General features: G+C 44.3%; 1 protein-coding gene across 5 annotated transcripts in view; it reads left to right on the top strand.

Annotated features, from left to right (window-relative positions):
* The first annotated feature begins 2,082 nt into the window (after window positions 1–2,082).
* GLYR1 (glyoxylate reductase 1 homolog) overlaps window positions 2,083–25,328 on the top strand; it is a 29,840-nt gene continuing 6,594 nt past the window's right edge. The window contains exons 1-11 of one of the 5 annotated variants that reach the window (XM_086473279.1): window positions 2,083–2,120; window positions 4,319–4,355; window positions 5,556–5,635; window positions 14,853–14,991; window positions 15,552–15,794; window positions 18,815–18,901; window positions 19,831–19,887; window positions 20,969–21,019; window positions 21,135–21,208; window positions 23,040–23,139; window positions 25,158–25,250. In XM_086473279.1, coding sequence (XP_086329405.1) covers window positions 2,083–2,120; window positions 4,319–4,355; window positions 5,556–5,635; window positions 14,853–14,991; window positions 15,552–15,794; window positions 18,815–18,901; window positions 19,831–19,887; window positions 20,969–21,019; window positions 21,135–21,208; window positions 23,040–23,139; window positions 25,158–25,250 — 999 coding nt within the window. Of the gene's footprint in view, window positions 2,121–4,318; window positions 4,356–5,555; window positions 5,636–14,852; window positions 14,992–15,551; window positions 15,795–18,814; window positions 18,902–19,830; window positions 19,888–20,968; window positions 21,020–21,134; window positions 21,209–23,039; window positions 23,140–25,139; window positions 25,251–25,328 lie in introns of all 5 variants that reach the window. The other 4 variants (XM_086473278.1, XM_086473282.1, XM_086473281.1 and 1 more) reach the window with 4 other exon arrangements.

Here is a 25,328-nt window from a genome sequence, read left to right as displayed (position 1 = left end):
GTGCCTGGCACCGGCCGCTGTTGTGGGCGGGAGGCCCGGCTGGAACGGCGGGGCTGCGGGCAGGCCCGGCTCGGCGGCGCCTTGCCACCCCAACGTGCTGGGCAGCCCTTGAGATCAGTGCGCTTTGGCTGCTGGGATGGCTTCGGAGCTGAAAGCCTGGGATGGAAACGGCTGTGAGCAGCCTCACTGATGTCAGGCCCTGGAGAAGGGAACTCTGAGCCAGGGAGTAAATTGCTCAGGGAGGTTTTGGGAAGATTAGGGCAACATTGAAGGTCAGCCCAAGGCTGGAGTCAGAAGCTGGGTCTCCTAACTCCAGTCCCCGGGACAAGGCAAACCAGCGGCACAGGTGTGAGGAGTAGAAAACTGCATAGGCCTGGCTATAGAGGAGGCTACGAAGATGCTCAGGGGACTGGAGCACCTCCCCTGTGAGGACAGGCTGAGAGAGTTGGGGGTGTTCAGCCTGGAGAGGAGAAGGCTCCAGGGAGACCTTAGAGCGGCCTTCTAGTGCTTAAAGGGGGCTACGGGAAACTGAGGAAGGACTTTTGGTCAGGGGGTGTGGTGATAGGATGGGGGGTAACGGTTTCAAACTGAAAGAGGGGAGATTTAGACTAGATCTAAGGAAGACATTTTTTATGCTGAGTGTGGTGAGACACTGACAGATTTTTCCCAGAGAGGTGGGAGATGCCCCATTGCTGGAAACATTCCAGGGCTCTGAGCAACCTGATCGAGCTGAAGATGCCCCTGCTCACTGCAGGGGGTTGGGCTAGGTGAGCTTTAAAGGTCCCTTCCAGCCCAAACCAGTCTGTGATTCTATATTAGCCCTTGGATTTTGGCTACAGACTGGTACATTAAACCTGCCAGGAAAAAGGTTTTTTTCTTTTTAAACCTGTATCTCATACCAGAGGAAACACATCCACTGTGGCAGAGGACAAGTGGGGGGGGGCCAGCTGTGTTACACAACAAAACAAGTAAAACACCCATTTTAAAGGCTCTTAATAGGCTCTTAATTAATAAGCTCTCTCCTATTGGAACATTTTCTCCTAATATGGTGCATCTCTCTTGAAAAACGACGATGGAGTTCTAACGAGGAGGACATACCTGATTAAGCTAACAGCAATTTAGAATAAGATACTTGGCCTCAATCCACCTAAATTTGGGGGGAAAAGCAGAACAATTACACTAGTTATCACTGGGTTCAGAGTGGTTAGCTTCTATCCAGGGCGATGTTGCACAGGTATCCAACCCGTGCCCTTTACAGCAGCTACGTTTGGGTTTTTGTCGGGGCACAGAGCAGAAGAGGACACAAGAACGCTTGAAAAATTGTGAAACTGTCTTAGATGCACAGAAAGGAAGGGCAATGCCAACCAAGGCAAGCTGTCGGGAAAAACTGATGCAACTCCTCAACAGCCGGCTGGAGACAGCTGTGGCCGGAGAGCGGGTGCGAAGCACGCTCTGAATCCCACCACCTCCTAATTTGGCCTAACAGGGGTCACTGGGAGGTCCAAGCGCGGGTCACACACGTCTTCTGGGACCCAGACCCCCTGAGCGCGGGTGGTCCTGGGTGCCGACGGGACCCTCTGTTTCTCTTTCCTTCAGGCAAAATCCCGTGCTGAAGAAAACCCCTTTATCCTGGGGGTGCCGCAGGGACCTCTGCCGCAGCCGCCCGAGGAACAGCGCCTCTGCTCCCGGGGGCAGCCCCGGCCCGGACACAGGCACCGCCGGGAGCGGGGCTGGCAGCCCCCCGTGGAGCGGCCCGGCAGAGCAGCGGCGCCCCACTGCCCGCCGCGGCCACTTACCCTGACCCCGACGTGCTCAGCACAAAGGTCTCCCGCTTGACGGCTCCTCCGAGCCGCGGGCGGGGTGCGCGGCCCCGTGCGAGCCCGGCGACATCACGGTACTGCCCGTCCAATCCGCGCCGCGGCCGCAGTCACGCCTAGGGGGAGTGGCGGGTGACAGCCGTCCGCCCACGTGACGGGGGCTGCCCAATCCCCGCTGCCGCTGCCCCCCCTCCCTTCCTCTGCCGCGGGTGCCGTCCTGTCCCGGCAGGCCGTGCGCGGTGCGGCTGGTGGCTCTGTCGGTAAGATGGCGGCCGTGAGTCTGAGGCTTGGAGACCTGGTGTGGTGAGTGGCGGGGCAGGCCGGGCGGCGGCGGGGCAGAGTGGCACGGTGGCCGCGGGCGCTGGGCGGGCGACGGTGGCCGGCGGGACAGACGCCTCTTGCGAAACGATGCTGAGGCTCCGCTTGTGGCAGCGGAGGCGCAGGCGGGCAGCGGCGGGGCTGTGCCCGGCCCGGGGCAGCGCGGCGCGGCGGGAGCCGAGCCGGGCCGGGCCAGGTCGAGCAGAGCGCTGCCACCCCGTAGCCGCGGGGGACCGTAGGGCGCGGCTGCGGATAGGAACGGGCTTGGCAGGGCAGGCGGCGGCGGGGCCGCGGCCCGGGCGGCGGGTCTCGCCGCCGCCGTCCCTCGGAGGCGGTGTGAGAAGGGGCGGGGGTCGGCGGCGGGAGGCCGTCTGTGGCCACGGGACTGGGCTGGAGCGGGCCGAGGGGAAGCAGGTCCGGTTCTTGGCCGGGCCGGCAGCGGAGGCTAACGGGAGGCGGCGCATAAAAGAACCTGTGTAAGATTGGAGAGGGGCGAGGGGAGCGGGACAGCGGGGCGATCGTTGCGGAGCTCGGTTGGAGATACGGTCTCCTCCCAAGGGAGGAGAGAAGGGGCATAAATAAGTTAGTAGGTGTTTAGGGAGAACAACGATACCGGTTTTTGGCGGTGCTTTGAGAAAGCAACACAACAATCCGGGAAAACAGTGGTTTTTTGCAGGTTAGGATGTCCCCGGTTGAAGCTCACAGAAGCCATTTTCCCTTGGCACGCCAGTTTTACCTTCAAATAGTCAGAGAGCTGTGACTTTGTATTTCCTGATCAGGAGAACTGAGGGGATTCCATTGAGCCCTGTGAGCGCTGTTTTTGAAGTGCATAGGCTCTACTTGATAAGCTAGGGTGTCCTGCGAGGGGTTGCAAGAAATAGCTAATCCCCAACACGCAAGTGCATGCATTTATATTTGTATCCCAGATAAAAAGAAGCGTGTGCTCCAGGCTGTGACAACTGCAGTTTCTCATCCGAAAAATTGACAGTGCTGTGAAGTTGTCTAATTTATATAGCAAAGTAAGTAAAGATTGGTTCCTTATAGCAAATTTTTTTTTTTTTTCAAATGAGGATTTGGAGAGTGCACTACTCTCAGTGTTGGAATGCAGATTATCCTGCTTTAGTTTTGTACATGACAGCCTAAACAAGTACTATCCCTGGAGCCGTCGCAGAAGAACTGTAACAATAAGACAGTAACATATGAAAGGCTTTGATGAAAGTCTTGTTCAGTACGAGAATGGAAGCATCGAATATGAGACACCGTCACAGTTACAGCTCTTGGCAGTGTTCCTGCCTGACCGTTGCTACTGAATTGTCTGTAGCTTTGCCATTTTAGCAGGGGCTGCAGTTGCAGTACAATTTGCTGAGAATTTTTGGTTCAGGAGCTGCTGGGCTCCACAGGTTCTTTGCCAGTCTCTTGCAAGACAATGACCGATAAGGTTTTGTGAGAGTACTGCAGCTGGAGTAAGTGACAAAGATCTGATAATGATAAAGCCACTGTGCTGAGGGCTAAGACTAATGTCTCATCTTCCTCTGTGAAGAGGTAGTTTTGTGTAGTTTTCATAATGGAAACGTTTGCAAGTGTAGGAAATAAACTTTTCTGCCTTTCCTCTGGCTCTTCTGTATCTTTAGCCCGTCCTACTGTGGTGGGGAGTGCCTGAAGAAAGTGAACATCTGTTCAGGGGATCCTGCCATTAGTGCTTTTCTTGAGAACTTCTAAGAGTCTCAGCTCTCTGAGCTGGAAATTGGTGGCTGCTCTGCTCAGTAGACTGTTCTGTTCGGATGGATATGTTATCAACCTGAACTTTGGTTTGATTGCCTGCAACAATGCTTTTTTTCAGCTCTTTGTGAGGGAATATCCAGGCTTACAAGAGTAATAAGCACTATAGTGCTGTATCTTCCAGGCAGTAGCTATGCTCCTGCTGTTCTGTTCACTTAAATTCTGACAGTTCAGTGCGTTATGCAGACTGTTTAGAGACTTAGTTTAGGTGCAGGTATCTAACAATATAATGCTTCTGTGCCAACTGCATGTCTTGCCTTTCAGGGTGGGTTTTGACTGTAACTCATAACTCTCTTAATATGAAAAATATGATGTAATGCAAAAAGATAGACATGGGATAGTTTGGTGTGTGTTTCCCCCCCCCCACTCTGATTTTAGTGCCTAATACTTTCTTTTTTCTCTAGGGGGAAGCTGGGACGGTATCCTCCATGGCCAGGAAAGGTGAGGTTTGGTGGTTGTGGGATTTTTTTTTTTTTAATTGTTGCTGTCTCAGTTTTGGTGGTGTTTTTTTTTGTTTTTGTTTTTTCCTTCTGCACAGAGAAAGCTTTGCCTGAAAACATTTCAGTTGAAGATTAATATTGGGTTTTTTGTTTGTTTGTTGTTTGGTTGTTTTTTTAAAATACCTACCCCACAAATCTAAACTGTGAACCAGTTTAAGGTTTTATTCAATCTAGAAGTTCAGCCTGTCACTTACAGCTGTTAGTTCAGGTAGAACGAAAAGCAACATTTCATCCAGCTCTGGAAGTTATTGTGTTTCCCATATTTAGTTATTTAATCCCTATCACTTTCTGCAAAACAAGTTTATTTCTTCCCAGAGTAAATTGCTTAAATGCACTGTATTAAGTAATAGAAATAAAGTCTGGCTTCTCAAGATACTGTTTTAGAGCTATGTTTTTTAATAATTCTGGGGGTAGGGAGTACTTAAACTTTCTCTTTTGGTTTAGTTGGGTTTTTTTTCTGTTGAAAGACCAAAAAGATTTTTTTAAAAAAGGTTGAATTATATGTGCCATTTTTATTGTTTGTGCTTCTCTGAAAGAACTTTGGTTTTATTTTTGGTGTAGGTATGAGGACTGAGCATGCTGTGACAACAGCATCTGGCAGGGAAAAGTGTTGTCAATGTGACTGACAACCAGAAATGTTTGGTTATTGGATCAAGTTAAGTCCAGGCTCCCCTACAGTCTTTCAGGTGTCACGTGTGTAACTGAAAAGCAGCTTTTCTCTTCACTAGTATTTTAAACTTTATAAGCAATCTGTTCTGGGAGTAAAGACAAAGCTTTAAATGTAAACTTTAAAAGTTACCTAAGTGGAACAAACTTTTATTAATGTCATTTGGCTTTCTAAATTTTAAAAAGATTGCTAGCTTATTTATTTGCGATAGGGAGGAGGAAACCTTACAAAGAATGTGGTGATGTGTCAGTGGAGTTTGGGTGCTTTTTCACTCTGTTGCAGCATACCCGTGTCTAAGGAAATACATGGGTTATGTATTTACTTGAAAGACCTAAAACAGATTCAAATTCTCTTCCTAGTCAGATAAAAAAAATAAAAAAATAAAGCTATAATAGCTGTAACATATGGCAGTAAAATCACAAAGTATAAATTTTCATTATGTGCTTTTTAACTTTCACTTCTGATCACCTTCAGATTGTTAATCCACCTAAAGATCTGAAGAAACCTCGTGGAAAAAAGTGCTTCTTTGTGAAGTTTTTTGGAACAGAAGATCAGTATGTACCTGCTTGTTTTCATCTGGTGAAAATACTGTGCCATATAATGCTGGTCTTTTATGGAAGAAATATTTACTAACAGAGTGCAGTGTAGCTTTGCTAAGGGTCAACTAGCAAAAATCAACTATTACTGCATGCTATAGCCACTCATGTAGGTGTATGAAGCCTTATGTACTCAAATCATGTTAGGATTTTAATTGCCGCTGTGCAGGAAGGTTCTTGGTAGCTTGCCATTTTTAGGGGAGTAGATGTGATGTGACTGGGTTAGATTTTAGCATGTAACCGTCTATGAGAAAGGTACAGCTAAGAGTATGCCTTTGTTTTTCTGCCAGAATATATACTTGCATTTGTAAAAGAATATACTGTCACACCTGGTGACTGAAAACATTCTTGCTGTGCTTTGGGAAGACATTACTGTATAGAAAAGCCAAACCTGTTGTAGACTACCTTTTTGCAAGGCAGAGTTTATTGATTCAGACACACTTACAAGATCATAGTTGTCTTAGACTTAGATACTTAGAAACTGGAAAAAAACCCAAACCTGAGAACTTGGGTATTTCATGAAACGGAAAATTATTTTGCTAACTTTTCAGTTTTTCCCTTTATTTTCTGCTGTTTTGCATTAAGTCACACAGTAAGGGAGAAAACTACAAATATCTTCAGAAGACTAGGAAGCCCTTTAGCTTTTGGAAAAAAGGTAACAAGAACTGAGGCCATTTAATGGATGTTTCTAAAGGAAATTATTTTTGACTGCTAAACTAGTTTGGCTTGATATTTAAAAATCATTTTCCATTAAGAACTGAGGTCTAAACTTGATGGAGTAGAAGTGAATGCTGCATACTAATAGGAATGTTCGTTGGATCTCTGGTAATGTGAAGGCTGATTTGAGGGCAGAGAGTGGGGTTTTTTTTGGTGGTGGCATTGTTGTTAAACATGGTTATTTGAGCTAATCCAGCTCTAAAAGTTGAGGAGACTAACTATTTCTGTCCTAATTGTTTGTTCTCAATTTTTGTATTTCATATTATTGAATCAAATGCAGAGATATTTTGTATTTAGACAAGTTTGGAAAAAGTGGTCATATGTCTGGGGCACTGTAGCTGAGATTAGCAGCGTGATTGCAAATGAAGAGTTCAGAGCTGCACAATAATCAGGATTTATTACACGTTTCTAGAGCATTGGCTAGGGAAAATCCAGTTGTCTGGTACCGTAAGGTAGTGTTGTTGTGTTTCCCCCTTGCCTGCATGTGCCCCCCCCTCCCCCCCCCAGTTTCTGAATTTTAATAATTTCCTGCTAGATAACCTTGATTTAGAAATTTGCTCACTTTGACTGGCATACCCTACCCGAAAATTAAATAGAAATAAATACCATCCCCTTTGTTCTTCTTTTAAAATAATACTGATAGACAGAAGAGAGAAGCTTGTGTGCCTATTCTGTCCTGACTTGGAACTTTAAAAGAGTGTGCTGGTTAGAACTGTGTCTTTCTAACCAGTGTGTTGCTTGAGAAAATCCTTATCTTTGAGCTTAATCAACAAACGGAATTGGTAAAAACTTAAGTTATTTCACTTAAAATGTGAGCATGAAGAGAAAATGCCTTATTTTGTGCAAGTAAACGAATGTGTTTGGTGAATACTTTTTTCTAGTTGTGTATAAACAGTAAGTGGAAGTACGTAACTGACAAAATGTCACTACTCTACATAATGAACAGCATGATGAATAGGAGGATGCAAAGCTTCATCACTGACTGTAGTCCGTGGTGTGATGAGTACACTTACTCATGCTGGTATTCTAGCGTACATTGCTTCTGTTTTGTAGCACTTCGCTGTTTCTGCCACTTTCAAGTTTGTAAGGTGACATTATTATACCACCGATCCTTTTTTACACCTCTTCTATTATTGTCTTACTCTGTCAAGGTTTAACACCTGAGGATCTGGATATACCTATTTGCCTGTTGCCCACTGTGTGCAAGGTGAAGGCGATGCTGCTTGCTGGGTAGAATCTCTCTCGCAAACTTCTGAGCGTGGTTGCCAGCGAGATTGTCGATGGGTAGGCGATCTCAGACTTGATAGTCTCATTTTCTTTCGAAGATTCCCAGGTGGCTGCTGTGGCCAGAAATGCCACCATTTCAGGCTAGGTAAATTGTTTCCTCTTGACTTACATGGCTCCAGTAGCAAATATTAAGGAGAACTAGCGTGCATGCATCTGAGTAGAGTGGAGGGGTGAATAGGAACATACTAGTAAGTTTGGAAGAGGTTTTGGTGTAGTGTATAGATAGGCTTTGGTTATTTGTGAAATCCTTATTGTGAAATTTGTGAATAGCTTAGGATACAGCACAGGAGAATATGCATTTTTCTTTACTTGTGAATCAATACTAGTACTTGCTGGCCCAGTGCGATGCAGCAGCGACTAAGGAAATCTCTTAACTGGAAGGCTGTGAGTAGTTTTGGCCAAAGACAAAAAAGTGAGAGCATGAGTGCACTCGACTCTAAGACCTGGCTTTTGATAAACTTTCTACTGAGCTCTAGGCTCCTTATGTTTATTGTGTTGGGGGAATTAGTTACTTCTGTCACTTTCAAGGTAATAGATTTTCTGGAAGATAAGGATTTTCTACCCAAGGAAGAAGAATTTGCTTGTTTTTTTAAACTGTGAAGTACACCTGTGCTTTACCACAGTGAAAGCCACCTTGATGTTCATAGTTGTAATACAATATCCATGTTCTATTCTGATTGTCTTAACTGTGATGCATGCAGTCATGTAATGTCTCTTACTAACTTGTTCTCCAAATTGATAAGGAGATTCTTCTAGCCTGCCTAGGAGTTCTTTTTCCGAGTGTCTCTTCTCAGAGTAAGTCACATTAAAAGGATTCTTAATCTAAAATGGGGGAGAGTTGATGTTTCCTGCCCATAGGCCTGGCAAGCATGTAACAATATCCAATTATGGGAGTATAAACAAGAATTTTAAATTAGTCTTTTTAAATAGATGTGGAACTTTGACCTTTATCTTTTGACTTACCAGTGTTTCTAACTGTGCTTTTCAGATATTTTTCAAATCCCCTTTGATTTCCCAAGCTACAGTCTTGTCCTAGGAAATCTCATTCCAGTAGTCAAGTACTGCGATGTAAGAACTTATGCATTGCTATATACGTGCATTTGTTGATTTTTGTAGTTAAAACTGATAGACTGGCAGGTCCATAGCCTGCAGGTCCATAGCCTACAGGTCTGTCTTGGTGTGCTTCATCCAGTTCAAAATATTCTTACATTTCATGGCCTGCTTGAAAATTCATCATGATATTCATTGCTTTGAACATATCATTCTGCTGTGTTTCATAGAAATACTATGGAGAATCCTGCAGTCGTCAGAGATGTGTGTACAAACACATACTCATCTCCCATCCCACCCTCTTCCCCCCCTTAGATATTCTGTAATAGCCAAATGGTCTTGCAAGTCATGTATATCAAAGTCTTAATAGGAAGCTGGAGCAGTCCATTCTTACTTGGATCACCTTTTTGAAGCACCTGTACAAAACTAAATAGTCTCACTGGGGTCAAGGGGCAATTCCTGACTTGGTATATTAAGGAAAAAATGGAGGAAGCTTGCAATTCAAGATAAGTATAGTAATCTGCAGCCTGTTTCCATCAGGCAGAGTGATTTTAGCACAGCACTCATTGCCTTCCCATCCTCCATATCTTGTTGGGATGCAAGCACCTGCCCTCTTCTGCCTCTGTTCTTCCTGGTTTTCAAGGAGAGAAGTTCCTGGATATAGTCTTTCTAAAATGTTCTTTCAGGTCATGACATTAGAAAACACTTGCTTAGAAAACACTTGCTTAAAATTTGCCAGGTGTTGGATGTGGTACTCTCTGTCAGTCTGAGGAGTCAGAGGGTATGGACTAAGCTGATAGAGAGGGTTAGCTTGCATTGCCGGTGTTTCTCAGTTAGGCAGATTATCCCATGCAAAGCTCTATGTTGCTGTAGTCAGACTGCTATATAGCAGAGCCAGCTGGAGCGTTAATTGAACATCTCTGCAGGCAGAGTGCCATAGCTGAAAATTACTATAGTCAAAACTTTTGCCCCTTCTTACTGGCATCTCTGGATGTGTAAGTACTCTGCAAATTTTTTTTTATTGCACAAATTTGAAAAATCTGATACTTAGAATTTCTTTCGGTATTGCCCTGCTGCTTGTTTTCTTTTGCTAAGTATCCCATCCTTTTAGCTGCATAGGTGTTTGTTCTAATTCAGTGTGGTCGTTTTTGTAATTTTTTTTCCATTAAGAAGTTTACATACCAAACTCCAGAGTTCACCCATTCGAGTTGTTTTACTGATGAAAATAGAGGCATTCCCTCTTGACAGCAGGAAACACATCTTGATTTCTCTGTTGTGTGCTGACACACACACTGGGCTTGTAGATAGCCAAGCAGTTTTCTTTTGACTTTCAAAACTGGTTGTGTTCACATTTAGTGTGGGCATCTGAACTGCTACAGTGTAAAAAACTTCCTGCAATTTATCCCAGACTGTAGTAAGTAACAGAAATTTGGAGATACGGTGCCACTGTTTTCCATCCCTAACTGTAAGGCTTGCAAAAAGCGAGTATTTGTGATATTCCTCCACTTTCATTTTTCTGTTTTTATCATTAGAAATTGATACCTTTAGACTGGAAGAGAGTGGCTAGCAAGTGGGGGGGAGGGGCGGGGGGGTGTAAGGTCTCCTTGCCTGTGCTAAGCTTGTATCAGGGAACTGAATGTGGTACCTCTGGTCGTGTCTTTTCTGTGCCACTTTCCCATGAAGCTCCAGGTCACGTTTGGACTTGCCTCTGCTTTACAAGCATTCTAAGTTTTGATAATTGTTCATGAATGTAACATGGATTTTACATGAGTAGTGGTTTTATAAGAATGCTATTTTGGAGGGAACAAGGAAGGATATGGAGAAATAAGCAGATAAACACATTACTAACATGTATCTTTTTTACATCTTTTCACTTCCCATTTAGCCCATTCTTTTCAGATACCATATGACTCTGTGCAGCAGCAAGAATACAATTTCATCTTAAATATATCTTCAGTAATGCAATGTCACTAATGCTTTTCTAGGGCATTAATTCATTGCTGAGCCAGGAGCAAAGTAGTAGTTCCTTTTATATGTTGTATCCTAGAGACCTCTTACCTAAATATTTGCCTTCATTTGCTTTGAGGTTATTACTTAACAGAGAGAGATCTTGTGTGTAAACAGGAATGATTTTGTTTGGTGGAAAGTTCTTTCGTTTTCAAGTGTTTGAAACATTGCACACAAACGCTTTATGGACATCTGGTGTCAAAAGACCTGTTCGTATCTTAGAGAAGGTTGTTCAGGTAGGTGACACACAAAGAATAAACTGGCAAGGAAAAGACTGATTTTTTTTAAATTTTATTTTTAAATTTATTTTTAACTCTCAGGCAGCATTTAAGACTGTTTTTCACTTACTAGTTTGTGTCTGGGATCTCTAGCTCTTTGTCCTGGGGGATTACAATTGCCAAGGTGTGCCTTCGAAGCCAGGAGCCAGAAAGTTCTGCGCTTCAGACTTTCTCCATGCCAAAGGAAAAGTAATGAGAAAGGAAGCTAATGAACCTGAGCACTGAGGAGGGATAGGGTGTGCAGAAACCTAAAGGAATGCCTTGATAGCAAGAAGTTATTTTTATTTAGAAATTCAAATCTGGTAACAGTGTTTAACATGCTTTATTATAATATACTCCAAAATTCCATTATATATATAATGGAAGGGCTTTTCATGAGCTAATGTTGCCTAGTACCTAGGGATGCTTTGTCCCTGTGTGCCACAGAAGAGCTTTACAGTATAAGAGAATTTTAAGATACGTTTCACTGTAATGTCTGGGCAGCTAGGAGGGATTCTCTGAATAGCTGCTGGGCAGCAGGCTCTAGTCTGAAAGTAATGATTTGACTTGTTATATTACATTAAGTCAGTTATTATGAAGAAGATGTAAACTAAGCAAAAGGATTCAGCTTTGCATGTAAGAGTACTGGGTTCTGCTTCCAGGCTATGATGGAATCATGGTGTACGCCGCACTGGCAATGTGGAAAGGATGCTGGTGTTTTTTGCAGTCAGTTCTAGCAGGAGGCCTCATCTCTCCAAATGCAACCCAAAAAGTTTCAGTCTACTTTAAGCAAGTTGACTCCTGACTACAAACAATGGCTAATACCAGTGAAGAGAAAGATCTTCATGAAGCTTTGTGAAAAGAGGACAAGCAAGATCCAGCACAGCATTATTATTATTATTATTATTATTACTACTACTACTACTACTACTGTCATTATTTTCACCTTTATGTTCGGTTTAGCTTACAGTGTGTCGTTGTTTGAGCCCACCCAGCTGGCTCCAAAAGCACCAGGCAGTTGCTCACTCACCCCTATCCCGTCTCCTCGTGGGGTGGGGGAGGAGAAAATACAACCAAAAAGGTTTGAGGGTCGAGACAAAGGACAGGGAGGGCTCACTCACCAGTTATGGTCACGGTCAAAAGACAGACTCAACTTGGGGATAACAACATACATTTAACACAAACAACCACTACGATCAAGGATAATGAGAGATACAACCAGGTCTTAAATACAACACATCTCCCCCACTCCTCAAGTCTCCCCGGGCTCAGCTCTGCTCCCTCTTCCTCCTCAGCAGCACAGGGGCAGCAATGGGGGTCCCAGCCCGGCCGGCACAAGGTGTCTCTGCTGCTCCTTCCCCCTCAGGGAGAGGGGCCCTCGCAGCCCTCCCCTGCCCCACCGCGGGGTCCCCTCTCCCGGCAGACATTCCTCCTCCGACTGCCCCAACGCGAGTCCTTCCCGCGGGGCCGCAGCTCCCCACCCTGCCCCAGCACGGGTCCCTCCTGGGGCTGCCGCCCTCCCACCGACCGGCGGCTCCAGGGCGGAATCGCGGCTGCTCCGGGCCCGGTCCCTGCTTCTCTGGCCCGGGGCCCTCCGCGGGCTTCAGGGCGACCTCTGGGCCACCGCTGGGCTTCAGGGGCTCAGCCGCCACCCCCCCGTGGGCCGCCGGGGAACCTCTGCTCCAGCACACCTTCCCCCTCCTTCCTCACTGACCTGGGTGTCCGCAGGGCTGTCTCTCTCCCATCCCCCTTCTCTCACCCGCTTACCACCACAAACAGTCAAAACAAAGAGACACCGCTTCCTTCACTCTTAAATAGTTATTTGCAGAGACGCCATTGGTCTGGCGTTGCCCAGAGGTGGGTCTGAAATTGGAGCCCGGGGGAGCTTTTCGAAGCCTCTTAGAGGAGCGACTTCTGTAGCCCCCTCCCCTACTACCAAAACTGATCCGAAGCCCCGCCAGACACCAAACCACCACACAGTGTCTGAAAAGGGAGCTATTAAACCACTTCACCTGCTTGCAGGAGCTAGACCACACTGGAGAATATTTAAAACCTATAATCATGGCTAGTCAATGTTTGTAACACGGAGATGTTTTGGAAACAAAATCAGTTTGCTTGGTTTTTACTGTGTGCTGGGCTGTGCATGCAAGAAGCACAATTGGCCATCCTAGCTCAGGAAAAGCTTTTCTAAAACTTGCGCAGGTCTGCTTTCAGTACGACGGAAATAGCTTTGTAACAGTGTGGCTGATAAGCCTGGGCTTGAACTTGGGGAGAGATGAAGGTAGTCTCGTCTCTGGGAGAGCCACAAGGAATGTTGAAAGCAAAGGCCTTTCCCTAAGTTGCAGTGAAGGAATGGTTCAAGAGCTTGTCAACCTTGTGTGGAATATCCTGGCACCGGCGGTCAGTGATCACAAAGGAGACAGAGGAGTCCCGTAAAATAAACTTTATTCGAATAAAGGGAGAGTCCACTGGGCATATCCCGTGGGGTCTCTCAAAGTTGCTGGGGTCGCAGCCCCCTTTTTATCCTGATTTCCCGGCCACATAGGACCCTCTCCCGTTCCCCGTTGGCTAAGGTACTAGGAAGGCACAGACTTCCTGATCTGCCTACTACATATACTACATTTTTACACCTTAACAGGTACCCCCCTTTGCATCATGCATCGTATGTTTCATTACCATGTCATTATGCATCTCCTGGGCGGAGAAGATAATATTAATAAGTCTATTAAGCCTGCGCACTGTTTCCTAAAGTTGAAAAGTTCAAACTTCCCTTGAAATTTTTGAGAATTTTTTTTTTTTTTTTTAATGATTTTTCTCTGGCAAGTTGTCTTATCTAACAGAGTTTTGTAGTCTGGTTCTTGGTTTCGGTTGAGATTCACTAATTGCTGAGATATATGGCACCTTTTGTTTTACGAGACCTGCTGATTACTTAATAAACACATGGCTCCTCCTTATCTATTCATTGTTTAGGTCTGTGGTATCTTGTACCAGCCTGGGTAAATGGTACTATATTTTTGTAAAGACACTCTCATAATCCTATCAACCTGAAGGAAAGTGGAGTTGTCACTCTGTACTTGACCACTTAACCATTTGGTAAATGTCGGGAAGTCCTGTTTAGCAGCAGTGGAAACAGGGAAGTCATTTGAGTTTCCTCATGGGACTGAGGTCAGGTTAATACTCTGTTACTGTACCTGTTTATCTTAAAATATCAACATATGAAGAAAGCGGTTCTTTTTCCTCAAAAGTGAAAATGTTTTCATACCAAGGTGCCTCAGAAATATGTTCAGCAATGAGCTGTGGCGTTTGTGCTCATTTTATTTGTGGTCAGCTCTACTGTGAGACACGTAATTTTGTTTTTTGTTTTTTGTTTTTTTTTTTCCCTCTGGTTTTTGCAGACACTTGTGTGTGTGTTGTTTGAACAAGAGATTGATGGCCTCCACTTTCAACAACCTCTCAAGCAGATTCGTATTGCTGGCTACCTTATGTGGAGGCATGTGATTGTGGTTGTTCCTCCTGGTGATAAAAGAGCAGTCACTAGACTGCCTTTGTTCTAAAAAAGTAACTGTGCTCACATCCAAAAGCTGTTTTGTTGACAGAAAATGTGAGCAAGGCTTAGAGCAGAGCACTGCCAGCATGAGAGGATGTAAAACTTGAGAGAGGAACCAAATAAAAGTGCCAGAAGAAAGTTCTCAGTGAATGCAGAAATCATAGCCCTTCAGGTTGTACAAAGCAAAGTGAGTTTGTGCTGCTATCGTCAGTTGCTCTGGAGAAAAAAGTGTAGCTGTGTTTCTGAAAGTGGGATGGTTGAGAAAGTTGCTGTTTGGAGAATATAACCAACTTTTTTTTGTTGTTTCTAGTGCTTGGATCAAAGTGGAGCAGCTGAAGCCTTATCACCCTCACAAAGAGGAAATGATAAAGATTAACAAGGGTAAGCGCTTCCAGCAAGCTGTGGATGCTGTAGAGGAGTTTCTTAGAAAAACCAAAGGCAAGGACCAGGTGAGTTTACTGTGTGCATCAAAACAAGCCTTGGCATGAATGATGGTCAGATGCATTTTCATATGAAAGGAGTTTGTTGCCCCTGGCAAGGTCAGGGGGTGTTTGTTTTCATTCCTTTGGTTTTTATCCTTTCTTCTTCCCTATTCATTCTTGTTTGGTGGGAAAAAAGTGTTGTTAAACTGATGGAGAAACTGAAGATCTAACTAAAGCTTATGATGATTTGATACATCAGTCTTTAAGTCTTGGGCTAGAATTTGATATCTACTAATCTTGTCTTTAGTAGGTTGGAAGTGCATATGTGTGCATGCACTCCCAGCAAGTCTTCAAGTGGCCTGTTCTGTTACTTGCTTACATAAACTGGTGTGTTTTTGCAGGAGAACTAACCAGGAACTTCACTCACTGATTTCAAAGGGCTAAGAAATACCTAGTTTTCAAGTTACTGTGCTGTTGTTTTGCTTGATAGTAATCAGCACAGGGTCCTTCACATCCTTGGTTTTGCATGAAAATCATTCCAGCACTTCGCTTCTTTCCTTACCATCTTCTATTCTGTAATCTCTCAGGCGTCTTCCCATAACTCCAATGAAGAGAAGAATCGGCGTAATTCCAGTGAAGAAAGAGGCAAGCAATCTGCTGGTGAAGAGAAACGCAAAGCCAGTTTGTCTGAAGGGAAGTTGAAGAAGGGCACAGGGGAAGGAAAAAAGAGGGTTTCCTCTGTATCGTCAGAGAGAGGATCAAAATCACCTTTGAAAAGAGCCCAGGATCAGAGCCCCCGAAAGCGGGGGCGTCCACCCAAGGATGAGAAGGTTTGTGTTGTGCATGTCCGCCAGTGCCCTGTGGACTTTGCAGCTGGACTCTAGGGTTGCCTGACACCTTGACTAACAGACCAGCAGGAAGAGTCAGTTCAGTATCAGGTTTTTTTTAAGCTGTTCCATGTTACTGCTTCTAGACCATTTGGCTCCCTTATACCTTTGACAAGCGTATTGTTGATTCTTCCTGTAATTTTTACCAGTTAGTAATTTTGAGTGGCTCTATTCATATCTTTGAGAGGGCTTTAAGAGCTGTATCATGAGACTCCACCTTTCATCTTGCCATCCCTGAAGTTCAGTTTGTGTGGGAGGGATTAGTGAAGAGATGTGGGTCTTCATCTGATTCCTGACTTCTCTCATCTCATCTGCTCTGTATAAGTGATTAGTAGTCACTCAACTTCACCCTCAGCACTTACGGAGGGTGAGGTATTCTGAAGGGCTAGGGCTTAAAGAAGAAACTCTTGCAGCCTGGGGAATCAACCAGAAGAATTAATTGTATTAATTTCAGCTTCTGTGCTGTAGGATATATTTCCATCCTTCATCATAAAGGTCCAGCCTTGGAGCATTATTATTTTATCCCCATTACTTCCCAGTTATTTTGAGATGTTGTGGCAGCAATGATAGCCACCAATATTTTGTCTACCTTCATCTAGAGTTCCAGCCTTTTTATTTATTGTGGAACTCACTGTTGTGGTCCAGATCTTCCTTTTCTGAGTGGATAATGATTTTGGTGGATTATTAACAGTGCACGTGCTCTGTTGGAAACTGAAGACCATTGGGAGATTTCAGCTGATACACTATGTGGCAGCCTGCTTGCTCACCTGTGCTTCCAAGGGATCACGTTATGCTGCGCTTCATGATCTTTACTTTCAGTGCACTTCAGGATGCAAATCAAGATGGTAGTCTTTGATCTCCAAAATTGTGACTGGATTGGCCTTCACTGGTTGAACAGCAAACTCTTTTCTTGATGTGGTAAAATGAAGCCAATCATCTCAGATATTAGCTGTGAAGGAAATACTGGCTTTGTTTTAGAGCCAGCTTCTGTTAAATCAGGCTGTACAACAGAGCCCATCAGTTTTGCCTTTTGGGGGGAGTTGGAGGAGGGGAAGGATGGATGCATAGTTGTGGATTCTTACTAATAATTACAGAACTTCCTGCATCATTGGCTGGTGCAGGAAAATACTTTACCAGCAACGTACTTTCACCTTTCAGAGTGTCTTACTATGAGCATATTGTATCTTCTCATACTTCTACTACAATAAGCCACGGGGCCTTTTTTTTTTCCACTTGCAAAATGCTTTTGTGTCTTTGAGATAGATTCATTCCAAAATTGATCAAAACTAATGGCTGGGAGAATTCTGATCGTGCTGACACATTGCATGCTTAGGTTTTACTGTGTTAGCTACTTCAGGGCATCATAGTGCTTTGAGTGAGTTAATTGTAGAAATAGTAGAAATTATTTTGCTGACAAATTGCAAGCGGAGTGGTTTGAAAAGCAGCTTATCACAAAGAGATGGCTAGCTCTGTGATAAATGTCTGGCCACAGACCATGAAAATAAGTAGGCTAATGTGGGAAAGTAGCCTTATAGCTTCTGGAAAGTAATGTACTGAAGAAATTGGTGTGAAAATATAGCAGTACTGCCTTAATACTATTTTTCAGCCTGTGAAATAATATTAAAATCTTGTCTTCTTGCCTGGTTCTCATAATTTCCCCAAATTCTTAGCCTTAGGATAAAAAGATTTATGTCACTGTCCTGAATTACTGCAGTGTTGGTATTTGGGGGTTTTTGCCTCGTCGCAGTCCAAATTTTGGCTTTCCAAGTAGTAAGGATGCACAAAATTAAAGAATCCAGTTGTTGCTGAGGTGTGCTCTATCTAGAAATGCTCTGTAAACATACATGATCATCCCAATACTCTCATTTTTGAGCTTATATGAGTATTTTGAAAGGACCAACATGACTTCATAGGTATCAGAGCAGGTTTCATCCATGCTTACCAATTGAAACAGCAACGTGGTCTCTAAGGAGAGAATCTCGGTGTGCAAGGCTCTCCCTAGACACTTTAAGGTTGGAGACTGCTGTCTAAATTGTCCCTACTAACAGATGAAACAGTTGCATCAATCTGGGTTACCTCTAGGAGTCTGGCTCTTAACTTGTTTGCAAACAGTGCTCTTCTCTTGTGCTGCAGTGTGGACACTAAGGTATGTTGTGCATTTTCAGGAAGTAATCTCAGAGAAAAGATAATGCGATTCCATTTCTGGACCCTCATTTCAGGAAGATAACACATACTAGGCAGAAGTCCTGCACATTCTCTTCGTGTAGCAGAAAGCCCTGTATGTCTGTATCATATATCTATGACCTAAAGCATAAAGACCTATTTTAATCTATATATCTTGGGCAAATAAGAAAGATAAATTTTAATCTGCTCAACAGTAAAAAACCCGATGCATAAAGCGTTGTCATGATATTACATATCAGGGCCTGTTGAGTGTCTGGGGTAGTCCACATAGCAGTTTCTGTCTCATGGATTCTGTAAACTTGAGCAGATGTGACTGTCGGCCTCATGCTTTGAAGGTTCTCCTACTGACAGGTAGGCTACTTTTCTATGACAGGGGAGGATTAGAAGAGTTCAGACCTCTTGACTGTGGTGATGTTCTTCACTGATTCGTTTAGCTTTTTGCATCCACTAGAGGAAAATGGTGGATCAAGTGTGTGTTTGCTTCTCTGCTCATTGAATGATTACACAAGTGCAATGATTGCTCTTGCATGTGAAGAATGGATTCTCCAGAAGCCATTACTGTGGTTGAATTCCTTTGTTGGCAGTTCATGTTTTCTTCACCTCACCTGTGTTGATAATATGCTGTGAGTTTAAATATGAACACTTCATGGAAAGGCATGTGAAATGGAAGGCATTTGTAATGCTTTTCAGACCTCTGCGTGTGTGCTCGTATGATCCATGTGCTGTGGCCAGCCACTGAGCCCAGTTGTAAACTCTTTCTGATCCTCATATCTCCTCAGGACCTCACAATTCCAGAGTCAAGTACAGTGAAGAGAGTGATGACTGGAACAGTGGCTGGATTTAAATGGCCACCAAGCGTCAGTGAGGTGAGAAACTGTACTTACAACATAGGCGATGTGGGAACTGGGTTTGTGGAAGCAAATCTAGAACCTTTTGTCTGGGCTGTAAAATAGCAAGACCTTCTCTTCCTCCTGTAGGAACAAAATAAGATGCTCTCATTCTGTCATTCTGCAGTGTAACCCAGCTAGACAATATCCCGGGCAATTAAGAAGTATGCTGGGAAGTGAGATTTCAGCCTTTGTGGAACCATTTGCAGATTCATACTTAACTTGCTGCGCTCATTTTTGCACTTCTTGTTTCAAGAGTATTTCTGGGGCTGGCTTCCTAAATGAGGACGTGATGTGGATAGTCTTTTCCTGTCTGGATACTATCCTGTGGGGTGGTTTCATCTGATTTCCCTCATAAGCAGCTTTTAGAAACCTTTCATTTTTGTGCATAAGTAAGTGATCAGTGAAGCAGAGTAAGAGCAGCATGACTCTAGGCTAGTGCATATGATGCTCATCGGGGAGGTGAGATACCTGGGCCTACCATCCTTGTTGCTGTTGAGATGTGTTTGCCTAGCATGTGACAGTGCTAGGTGTGGTTTCCAGCTGATTCCCAGAATGCTGTCTTAAGGAGTTCCTTGGGAGCTGGAAAATAAGCGTTTTCATTCCCTTGGGAAGAGGAAGAAGTGGGATATGAGGTATCTTCCTCCTATGTTAATCTTGCTCATAATATTTTGGTTTTCTCCAGATGTCCAAAAATGAGGAATTTGACTTGAATGGCTTTGGTTTTGAGAATAAGTCACAATGTAAACTGCTTAGTTGCAACAGGCTGCTGATGAAGCTGATACATTTTTATATTTTCCACCTTAAGCTACTGTTCTCAGGCAGCTTGGGAGAGCAAGGGAATTGTGCTGTGGTTGTTCAGTGACTCTCTGGGAATGTTTCTGAGCTCGTACTTTCTCTCTTTGTAGCCTGTGAAGGACAGTGATCCGCACTTTCATCACTTCCTGCTGAGCCAGACAGAGAAGGTGAGGATTTGGCAGACAGGATCATTCTGCTGGTCTGTCTAGTTTGGCATCCTGCCCTTTGCTGGGACTAAGTACGAGGAGTACGCATAAAGAGCTCTGAAATTCTGTTCTTTGGGGGCTAGTGGTAATTAGATTCTCGTGTGCAATCTTGTAGTTCAATTACTTCCTAACCTTAAGGTTTAGAACGATTTAGCATTGAGTACAGTGAACAGTTTCAGTAATTAAACGTTATCTAGCACCAGGATTTGACAGATCTGTTGTAGTAAATTCTGTAGATTGAGCATTGGGGGGTAGGAAAAGCTATTTTTCTGTTTAAAAATCATATTGTTTGATTATCTTTGATGGTTGTCCTACCAGTTCCTTCATCTGGATAAGCTTGTCAGTTAACTGAGTATGGCAGGAGGATTTCCAGGACCAGAAAAGCTCCGTGTAAAGTATAGCCGATTTATCTCCTGAGAGTCAAGCCTTGCAGGATTTTATCTTCAGCGGAACATCAGGAGGAAAAGAAAAGATCAAATTAAATGAAAAAGGATTTATGTCTGGCTGAGGATCTGGGCAGAGCCGGAAGGATTAAGAGCAGCTAGACAAGCTCACAATAAGCAGCGTGGGAAGGAGCAGCCTTCATCTTCACGTTTGTTGAAAGCCATGTGCCTTCTCATATTAGCAAGAAGGTTTTGCTTCCACAGTTGTATTGACATACTGATCATAGGTACAAGGCAAGGTGCTCTGTGGCAGGCTTTAGAGATCTCTGGTTTTCTTTGGGCCAATGTGAGAGGAGGGATGCCCTGGATCCCTGCCTTTAGAGGAGCCTGTCATATGAACTACAGAAAGGAGTTTGTTGTACTTGTATCAGAAGACGGGCTGGATTGCTGAGCCAGGGTGGGAAAGGAAGCGCTTAGTATGTTGCAGTAGGTTTTAGTTTTTATTTTCTCCCTTTGAGGGAAGCCCGAGTGTTTTCCTGCTTTGCAGATGGTGGTGGGTGGATGAGCTGCCTGTTTCTGTGTAACAAGGATATGGTCTGTTTGCTGGGCAGAACAAATCACACTGTCCTTCCCCTGAATGCTTTGTCTTCTCCATACAGCCAGCTGTCTGCTATCAAGCCATCACAAAGAAGCTGAAGGTTTGTGAAGAGGTAAGGCAAATTGTGGTTTTGATGGATTTTCCTTATTGTCATGAGGACTTGCAGTTCCTCCAGAGCTATGCACTCTATTTTTTTTTTCCTCTTCCCCCGCCCCCTCCCCCCCCAGGAAACAGGATCCACCTCCATCCAGGCAGCAGACAGCACAGCAATCAATGGCAGTATCACGCCTACAGACAAAAAGTAAGATCTCCAACGCACTTCAGCCATTTCCCTTCCTTTTTCTCCTTCCCAGTTCTTACATGCAGCCATTACCCAGCTTGTCACTGAGAATAAATAAACCTAATGTTTCCCTCTAACTGCAGATCTCCTCTGTCCTTGTGTGAAACTCTGATTTGGGGGGCACAGCGGGGAGGCAAGCAGCTAAAAGCAAACAGGGGCCATACAGTAGAAAAATTCAGAATAAGGTCTGGCCTGGATACATTTGCAATTCAGAGCTTTTCTGCAGTTGCCTTTTTCCTGTAGGGCGTACTGCGGAATGTTAAGCAGCGGTATTTCTGAATGCTGTATGAGGCAGAAAAGATAAAAGGGTATCTTTCTCCAGTAGTGCCTGGCAGTTGACTTGGGATTGTTTAATTGCTTTCCTGAGCATGTAGAAGACAAGAGGAAGAGGGAGGTGTGTTCTCCCAGGGCAAGAGCTTTGCTATGTGGCACGTGAGCTTTCTGGTTTCTTCTAATGTCCCCCTTCTCCTTTCTAGAGTGAGAGAAGCCTAACTTGAGCTTCCTGTTTCACTCTGTAACTTCCGCTCTGTTCAAATTGAGTTCAGGCCACAACTTGCTGTTTGCCGTTGGGGTCGTTCTCATGGGATGTCAGTTCTCCACAGTACTCCAGGGGAACCAAAATAACAATGAAGCTGTTCAGGTAAAACGGTCTCTCAGGAAAGTGTGGCTCAGAGGTGGGTTGGGAGAGAAAGAGTATCTCCTGTTTTGGAGACTTGAAAATAGATGGACCTTGTTTGGTCTGTTTAAGGAGCCTGTGATGGCTTGCTCTGACCTGTCTGAATTAGTTTGCTCTAACAAAGGGCAGCATGGCTAGCTGGGAGAGTGCAGGTGGCTTGAGAAAGCCACAGCACATCTGTAGTGTAGCTAATTCTGAAGAATTAACTAGGGAATTGCCAGGCAGGTTTCGTCGTGAAGTTACATCAAATATGTAACTGAACACTTCAGAGTCTCCTACTAGAATTTTTTAGCGTGAAGCTAGCTGCATGATGGATGAAAGGATCCTTGCAGTAATGGCTGCAAAGGAATTCCTGTTGCAGTTAACTGTAGGAAGGGAACTTGTTAGCATGTTGTCTTTATCTTGAAGTGGGACAGCAAAACTCTTGCCAGCTTTGAGGTGGTGGGGAGAGGCGTGGGGGAAGGCGGCCAGTATATGGGAGTTTAGTATTGTCACTCACAGTGACCTGTACTGGCCTATTATTTCCTTTCTTTCTGTATCTGTCCAAAATCGCAGCTGTAGGGCAGTGACTAGGTCTTTGGTCTGTGTGTGATGCTTAGCACAGTAGTCCTTGCTGGGCTTTATTAAAATAAAGATTGTAGTGTATCGTTCGATAGCATAAGCAAGTCATTGTACATGTGACTTAGTTTAAAAATCAGAAGATTAATTAGAGAAGCACTAGCTGGTCTCTAGATGTTCTCTTTATCTTCACTAAGGCCATGGCTGGCAACAGAAACCACAAGAGCAGCAATTTTAGTAAAACAAAACAAACAAACCAAACCTGCAGACCACCCAAACCTTTAATATTTAGGTAGTCTTCTGAAGCAGGGTAAAGACTTTCTTCAGGAAATTGTTAGGGTTGCTTGGTAAGCAAATTAAATGCCAGCTTGTTTTTAAAGCTCACTATCTGCCCATTCTGGCTGTGGCCGCAGTGGAACGTGTTTGGTTTGGTTGTGGCTTTGGGATTTTTTTTTGCTGGTGATGCTCCAGGGTTTGCTCTTGACACCATCTCCAAGACCATGAGAGGCTGACACTAATTGCTTTCTGTTGCGTTAATGTTTCTCTCTTCCCCCTCAGGATAGGATTTCTGGGACTTGGCCTGATGGGAAGTGGCATTGTCTCCAACTTACTGAAGATGGGTCACACTGTCACTGTCTGGAACCGGACTGCTGAGAAGGTAGGCGTGTGCTTAAGGTACAGATGATACTTAACCTTTTCTAAACATGTAGTTACCACCTCTAGCTCAGGGAGGCCTGGAGTCACTAAATCAGTGGTGCCTGGGAGAGGATGCCAAAGAAACACAAGTATATGCTTGCCACCTGTCATGGGTTAGGGCTGGGCCTGCCACTAAGGAATGCCAGATGCTCTCTATTAACCCCTCTCCTTCCCCAGAAGGGGAAGGGAGAGAGATCAAGGGAGAGGGACTTACATGTTTTGGAAAACAGCTTTAATGAAACAATAAAAATAAAAAGAAAATATAATAATACTACTACTAAAAATAATAAAATAAATACAAATATACATGAAACCAATACTGAACCCAGCCTCCTGATGATGATACATCACCACTGATGCTGCAGGGCTGGAGGAGTCCCAGGCTGGACTTAGCAGCAGGTGGAAACTGAACTCAGGAGCTGGATTCAGAACTGGATTCAGCAATGCATGGATCGGGATCACAGACAGAGGAACAGATGGAGTCCTCCTCAGATGCTGGCCATCGAAGAAGAGGGCTTAACCCTTGTGATCTCTCAGCCTTATACTGAATGTGACGTATATGGGATAGAACACATAGTTGGTCAGTTTTGGGTCACCTGTCTGGCGCACTCCTCCCTGCAGGTGTGAACTTTTTACTTCATTAAGACCTTTTCACTTATGGCACTTCAACATGGGGCACAAGATTCAGCAGTGACCCCGGTTTCTGTAGGAACAAGTATAAGCAAGAGCCTTTCTGCATCCCATTCCTTGGTATTAACTATAAACATCAAGTACTATCGCTGCTAGAAGCAGACGCTGTCTGGAGGAACATGCCGTTAACTTCAGAAAGTGCAGTTACTGAGAAGAGACTTGACTGGAAAGTAAAATCACTGAACAGAATTAGTTCTGTTATAGCTCAAACCAGGACACCACCTTGTTCTATTATTATTTCTTGGGTGCTTGTTGGTGGCCCCTTTTGAGTAGATGAAGCTGTAGTCTGTCCTAGCATGGTCACTCTTATGTGAACAGTCCCCACACCACTGCCATTTTGTATGAGATGTGAGAGAGTTGCCAGAAAAGTTACAACTTTGTATATGTGTTGAGGAGTGCCGTGTAAAGTGCCTCTGGAAATACTGCTGATGTAAATAGCCAAGTCATTGTGTCATGGAGCTGGACAAAAAGACCAAGTGCTGGGGAGCTGATCCTAGGAGTGGTGTGGTGGGACCATCACTTGACCGCAGCTTCATCCACATATCCGTTGTGCTGTTCATGTTGCGGTAACAAAGGTTCTGTGGAACACCTGCTGTGTTGTAAGACCAGGATGAGAAGGTTTTTATAGGTGTATTCAAAGTGAAAATGGAGCTTATGTTACACTTATATTATAGCCAGTGTTATTCTTTGTGGTGGAGGAGGGAAAGCAGGTAGCTGGGGGAGATGTGGTACTTAGATGATATTGTGGAAGGTCAAAGGCAAGAAGGGCACTGTGGTTACTTACTTTGCTAAAAGGGATTAAAAGTTTTGTTTTTTTTTTTTTAACTGCAAACAAAACATGGATAGTATGAGGGGATAGGGTGAGAAGGAGCTAAGATTTTGAAGCAGCAGCCCACTCAAACACGTCAGTTTCAGCTGTGTATGTTCCTGTTTACTGTCCAGTAACACCTATTTGCTATGTCTGTTTACCATTTTTTTTCCCTCATCTCTCCGCCAAAACCCACAACATTCAGTCTTTTATCATTTCACGTAAGTTTTCTTTTCCTGTGTCTTTCTTTTGAAGTTCGTCACTTGGCGTTTCAGAAAAGCTGCAAAAGAGCCCTGTGTGCACGTGGGGACAAGCCAACAGAAGAGAACCCAGTTCCTATGTAATTAATATGCCTGACTCCTTTTGACTTGGGTCCAGCAACAGAGTTTGTTTCAGACAAGTGCTAGAGAACCCATTTGCTCTGTACTTAATTTTTCTTACGTTTGGATTTGTGACTCTTGCAGTGTGACCTGTTCATCCAGGAGGGGGCACGGCTCGGAAGAACCCCTGCTGAAGTTGTCTCCACCTGTGACATCACCTTTGCCTGTGTATCAGATCCAAAAGCAGCAAAGGATGTAAGGATTACCTCTTTTTTTTTTTTCCCTCCACCAGCTAGACAACCAAGATACAGTCACTGAATGCCAGTTCTGATT

Source organism: Leptosomus discolor, chromosome 14, assembly GCF_034619465.1.
Source record: "Leptosomus discolor isolate bLepDis1 chromosome 14, bLepDis1.hap2, whole genome shotgun sequence".
Lineage (NCBI taxonomy): Eukaryota > Metazoa > Chordata > Aves > Leptosomiformes > Leptosomidae > Leptosomus > Leptosomus discolor.
Note: the sequence above shows the minus strand (reverse complement) of the source record. Positions and strands in the feature narration are given on the sequence as shown.